The sequence below is a fragment of the Sinocyclocheilus grahami genome, unplaced genomic scaffold (genome assembly GCF_001515645.1).
Source record: "Sinocyclocheilus grahami isolate Dianchi unplaced genomic scaffold, SAMN03320097.WGS_v1.1 scaffold1213.1, whole genome shotgun sequence".
Lineage (NCBI taxonomy): Eukaryota > Metazoa > Chordata > Actinopteri > Cypriniformes > Cyprinidae > Sinocyclocheilus > Sinocyclocheilus grahami.
The window spans coordinates 608,253-614,742 of record NW_015506392.1 but is presented as its reverse complement, the minus strand read 5'-3'; the positions used below and the strand labels follow the sequence as shown (position 1 = coordinate 614,742).

At 32.0% G+C, this 6,490-nt stretch overlaps 1 protein-coding gene across 1 annotated transcript in view; it reads left to right on the top strand.

The window, feature by feature from the left end:
• fbxl17 (F-box and leucine-rich repeat protein 17) overlaps positions 1–6,490 on the top strand; it is a 267,757-nt gene that overhangs the window by 98,261 nt on the left and 163,006 nt on the right. The window contains exon 8 of the mRNA XM_016253937.1: positions 142–249. Coding sequence (XP_016109423.1) covers positions 142–249 — 108 coding nt within the window. The remainder of the gene's footprint in view (positions 1–141; positions 250–6,490) is intronic.

The window sequence follows — 6,490 nt, the reverse complement described above, 5'->3', positions numbered from 1 at the left end:
ATATATATATATATATATAATTTATATTTATTATTTTATTTTTTTACCAGAACTGGTTAAAGTGCGAGTCACATGGAAAACATATGTATGCAAAATTTAGGACATTGTTTTGATGTGTTTTTATCCCTCTGTGTTTGTCAGGTGACGGATAAATCGGTGCAGGCGTTTGCGGAGAACTGTCCGGATCTGCAGTTCGTGGGCTTCATGGGTTGTTTGGTGACGTCTCAGGGCGTCATTCACCTCACCCAGGTAAGAGTGAAGCGTTGCGTTTGAAGCGACTCACCCGACTAAGGATTCACATAATCGAATCAGAGTTTTTGAATCTTGCTGATAGTCGAATCATATGTTTTGGGGGCGGGGCAAAATACATTACCAAGAGTCGAGTCAGACATTCGACAGTGACGTTAACACACAGTGAAAATGTGTAACGGACGCCTCGCAGATACAAAAATAACGTTTTATGTTTTGATTAAAAGTTAGTTAACATTAAACCTCAGCGAAACCCTAAGAATTCACAACATTTTTTACAATAGTGCTCTCATTATAACGTTGTGTATATGACAGTAGTTATTAATGCTCTGCATTTCTGTTTTGAGCTGCGCGCGCTGAAGATGACCAGTCGAATGAAGCAGCAGGTTTTTAATCAATGGGATTTAACTCGTCATTTATCTCATATAGAATACGCTTCGTTATTTATACAACATAACGTTAATATTACGACTTACAGGCTCTCTGCACAAAATGCTCCGAATGCACATGAACGTGTCTGCGCGGCTCTGAATGAACAACGTGCAGAAACACGGCAACTAAACGTTTTATTATAATAGTGTTCTGATTATAATGTTATGTATATGACAGTCCCAGTCATAGTTATTAATAATATTCTGCATTGTTGTTTGTCCTGCTCGCGCTGCGTGCTGAAGATATAATCAGCGTAGTGCTACAATGAAGCGCTTTACTGCAGCGCAACTCGACCAAATGCATATTTTACGAGATAAATAATATATACACGATATATATATAAACCGGCTGAAATGTTTTGAAATCACTTGTACCCTACCCGATCGAACAAATCCAGTCTTTCACTCCGTCTGTGTCAGGTTGAGTCTTGTTAAAGATTTAAATCCCTGTCGCCGAGATGCTCCTCTGTCGGTCACGGATTATAGAAAGTGAAACTTAAATCTATAGAGGTGGCTGGATTTATTCACGCACGTTAAAATAGTTCTTTCTTTTCAGATTCTTATTTACAGCGTTATTAATAGGCTGCATATTAACTTATTGGGAGAAAACCCGTAGTTCTATGTGAAATCAGATATTTGAGCGCCCCTATATAGCCAAAGTGGCATGATCCTCGTTTCATAACACCTCCGCGAATATTCGATTTTGAGATTAATAGTCGAATCAGGTTTCTCCTATCAAAGCATCGCATCGTCGACTATTTGGGGGTCACCCGTAGTAATGAGCGTCTTTGATTCAAACGTCTCCCTCCGACTTCACAAAGACAAGTTATTTTTATTTTGCCTTCACTTTTAAATCTCATTAATGTGTAATGAGGTGAGTCGTAAAATGTTGAAGATCCAACACACCCTGCTGTTTGCACATTAGCATGCTAATGAGAGAAAGTTATCTTCAGCTCAGCGGCGCAGCAAAAGAGCTGCTGTAATTGCCTGCATGGAAATTATTAGGTAATGATATTCTTGCTTTTTTTTTTTTTTTGCCCCATTTTTCCTCACCAGCGTCTTCTGCAGACACAAACTAGGACATCAGGAACCTAAAATGCAGTTAAATTACATCTAACATTTGATCTGGACTTAATTTTAATTTTTTAATATATGATTAAATTATCTATATTTTAACTTTGTTATATTATATAATAATAAGTATTATAATATTGGAATTATATTATAAAAAATATAACAAAGTCTAAAAGTTTTTAATTTTAAGTTATTATTTATTTTTTAATTATTCAGTGCATTTTAATATAATATAATATATGCATTTTAATATAATATCATATATAATGTAATATAATGATTACAATATTATAATGATTACAATATTGCGATTTTAAAATAAATATTATATATTAAAGTCCTTAAAAGTCCAAAAGTTGTTTATAAATATGTAACATGTATTTTGTACATGTTGTGTTGTTTATGAACATATGAGCCACAGTTTTTTTTTACGTCAAAACTGTTATTTTAGTATTATATTTGTAATTTTTAAGTATTTCTATTTTATATACTATTGTATATTTTGAATTAGCTTTTGTATTTATATTTTTAGTTTTAATTTTTTTTTTAATTTTAGTCATTTTATTATGTGCTTTTGTCCCTTGTATTGTTATTTATTTATTTTTTGTAGAAATATAGATCTAAACTTTCTAATTTATTTTTATTTCAGCTTTACTTTTAGTGATTTCAGTGCTTTGGTGAAATATTAATACTTTACATTTATGTTTGTAGCTTTCATTATAAATGTATTTTAAGGTTTAGTAATTTTATTATGTGCTTTTGTCTTTTGTATTAGTTTTTTTGTAATTTCTATTTAGCTTTATTTTGTTCAATTTAGTTTTATTAATTTTAGTACTTCAGCTTGAAGTTAATTTTGCTTTTCAAATTTTTTAAGTTTTTCGAGTTTAAGTTTATTAACTTATTTTTACGTTTATTAATATTTGAAAAAATATTTTTACATGATAGAATATTTTTATTAGAAGGTTTTATTTTTATGTTTTCTGTTTAAAACTTCAATTATGTTTTTGATGTTTTTAATATAACACATTTTATTTTATTTCAATGAATATTATTATTATTATTTTTTTTATAATTTGAGTTTTAGTTCACAATAAGGGTCATCCAGGTATTACATGCATAGAAATCTAGTGCAGATTACACCACGTATGCATGCTACAGACTGCATGAGTCATGAAGCATTACGAATCATTTGAAAGATTCAAAGGAATCATTTGTTTTTGCACTGCATCTGAAGTGAATCTCTGTCTAAACTTTCTTCAGGCCTGTGTCTGCTGACTCTCATTATGCAGCAGCGGGAGTTGGTAAAGATATCATTACATTATATAATGCAGCTGGTGGCATCGGCAGGCACAATAGTTATTTAAATGAAGTCCCAGCTCCATCTCTCCTTGGACACACATTTCCATTTCACTCCGCTTCAGAGCTGCGAATGTGAAATTAGTGGCTTCTCCACCAGAGGGACGGTTTTTATTCAGATCATCAAAGCTTCGGGCCGTTCTCAGGTGAGGATTATATTTATAAAGCCCTCGTGAAATAAATCAATCTGAGCTCAGAGGAGGAGAGCGAAGCGTGCAGAACTCTCTCAAACTGAGGAAACTTCGTGAGCTGATTGCTTTAGTTTGACCTTATAACGCTGACGGCTTTATATGACGACGCTGTTTTGGTGTTTTATGTCGTTTAGTTCAACATCCTCCACCCGTCACGTCTGTATCAGAGTTCGTTTAGGATCATTTGAGATACTGTTATGGTTTTTATTAATATTTTGATTTGGCTTTTTTATAGTTTTAATTTTATTTATTAATAATTTTGTATGTGATTTCACTTTTATTAATTTTATTTTAATTACTTTTCATTTTAATTTAATTATTTAATACATTTTTTAAATTTAATTTAAATTTTGATTGTATTTCTGTTTAGCCTTATTTTTTATTTCAGTTTTAGTCATTTTAAGTTTTTAATTTCTGTTTAAAAAATGTATTTTCTCTTTAAAAAAGACACGTGCATGGATTAATTGTTCACGTTATAGTTTTGTTACTTGAAATAAAGCAAACTTTCACTGAAAAATAAAACAAAATACAATATTTATTTTATTTTGTTTTATTTTATTTCAGCTAGTTGCCAAGTCAACATTTCTCTAGAAGTACTAAAATAACTAAAACTAAATAAACTAACATTATTACTATTATTATTATTATTATTAACACTGTCCATTAAATATACAAGAGCACATTGTGCACTGAACTAATAAATCTATTAAATAAAATGTAATAATACTTTATAGACAATATAAAGAGGAAATCTATTTTATATTGTTAATTCATTTAAAATATTAAATGTATAAAAAAATATATATATATATAAGGGTGTAACGATTTATCGATATGGATCGATACATCGATATGATGTCTGACGATACAATGCATCGATGCCACACGTAAAATATCGATATCTGTAGTTTAAATAGTATAAATTGTTTTGGCACTGTCCACATTTTCACATAGGACTAATGTCCATCTAAGCATTACCGCCAACGCGTGCATTCTCGCTCAGACTCACGCTGCAAAAATGTCAACAATTCTGTGTTTTTCTGTCAATATGGGGTGCTGTGTGTACATTAATGAGGAAAAAAAATTTACTTAAATGATTTTAGCAAATGGCTGCAATATAACAAAGAGTGAAAAATTTAAGGGGGTCTGAATACTTTCCGTACCCACTGTATATATAAGGGTGTAACGATTTATCGATATGGATCGATACATCGATATGATGTCTGACGATACGATGCATCGATGCCACACGTAAAATATCGATATCTGTAGTTTAAATAGTATAAATTGTTTTGGCACTGTCCACATTTTCACATAGGACTAATGTCCATCTAAGCATTACCGCCAACGCGTGCATTCTCGCTCAGACTCACGTATCAGGACTCGATATAAGGACTGCCCGAAGGCACAAGGTGAGCGTAAAAGACGCTCGGGATTGTTGGCTGAACAGTCGAGCGCTGTGTGAGAAGTTTTCTGCACACACATCTGAAGCACACGCACACACAGACACAGACAGCCGCGTGCGTCTACACCGCGCGAATACTTAATTGAGCTATCTTCCGCTTTTTTGTGCATGGATGAATAAATACAGACAAAATTACTTCAAAATCATCAAAAATGATGAATCTATATTTAATTTATACATTTGAGACTATGCACTTATTTTACATTTGATTATTACATTTCTGTAGCGTACCTGAAAATTTATTTAAAACCTGAAAAGCACTGTTTATTGAACTTGTGTCTTTGTATTTATTTTCTGCTATTGCTTGTAATTTGGTTATCTGTAGAAAATATTTTTTAGCACTGAGCCCATATAGCAGCCAGAACAGTTTTTCCGATTTGAATTTTCTTTATTATTATTATTATTATTATTATTATTATTATTATTATTATATGTATACAAAAAGTGTAGGCCTATTTTTTTTGTTGTGAATGTCCCAATTGAGGTACAGGATGTGAAAATTTCAGATAAATGTTCATGTTATATATTTTGGGTGCATTTGTGAGTTAATAAAAATGTAGATGGTTGTTTAAAATAGGTATATAATATCATAATATCGATATATCGATAACTGCATTTTGTGTTTACTTGCATTATCTTTGTGTAATATTAAAATGTGTTTGATGATCTGAATCTTTTAGGTGTGACAAATGTGCAAAAAATTTAAAAAACAGGAAGGGGGCAAACACTTTTTCACACCACTGTGTGTATATATATATATATTAGGGGTTACACTGACTAGTCGACTGGTCGACTTCAATGCTCTGCCATGACGCTTTAAGCTTGACATCACTAGGTCCTGTAGAGGGCGCAACAGGATAAGAAATCTTTGAAGGACTTGCACATTTACGCTCTGTTTCCAAACAGTTCAAATGACAAATAAATGCATACTCTGAAAGCGCTCCACAAGACATGTGAGGTTATATTACTGGATGCTCGAAATTGAACGGGAGAATGCACGTTTTAAACAGTTTATTGTACAGGTAGGTAAGTTAATCGCCGTTCTAATCTAATGCGCTGTTGCACTGTAACGCACACACATAGGCTACAGACAGTAGCTCGTACATCACGCGCACAGAGTCATTGTATTGTCAACACTGTTCCATGATTTCTCAATAAAATAGCTTAGAAACTGAAAAGTTCATATATTTCTTAATAACTAAATCCCACAGCTTCACTACTAGTAGAGAGACGCTGCCAGGTAGAGTTAATTCACACACGCAGTCGCTCTCACTAATGCATTCATATTAATGTAATCTTTACTGTGCTACTTTATCTGTATCTGATTTATCGTATTGGCCCGAATATAAGACGACCCTGATTATAAGACGACCCCCCTTTTTCCAGATGTACCTTTTGGAAAAAGGCTTTTTAAAAACCAAATCTTGTTTTTTCTCAATAAAACATATTTTGTCTTCAATTATTTTCATATTGCATATTTTTCCTAATTTAATTTTTGTTTTGAAAGTATGGTAAAAACTGGTAAAATGTACCAACAATAACATTTAAAAAATATACACTTTTTGATATACCATAAAAAAAAACAAAAAAAAAAACAGGTAGCCATCTGAATTAGGACATTTAGGCTATCCATCTAATAGTAGCCTACCAAAATCTTATTAACAGTAGAAGTTAAATCTTACTGTAGTCTTCAAATCTGGGTACTGTCTTACGTTTTAAAATCA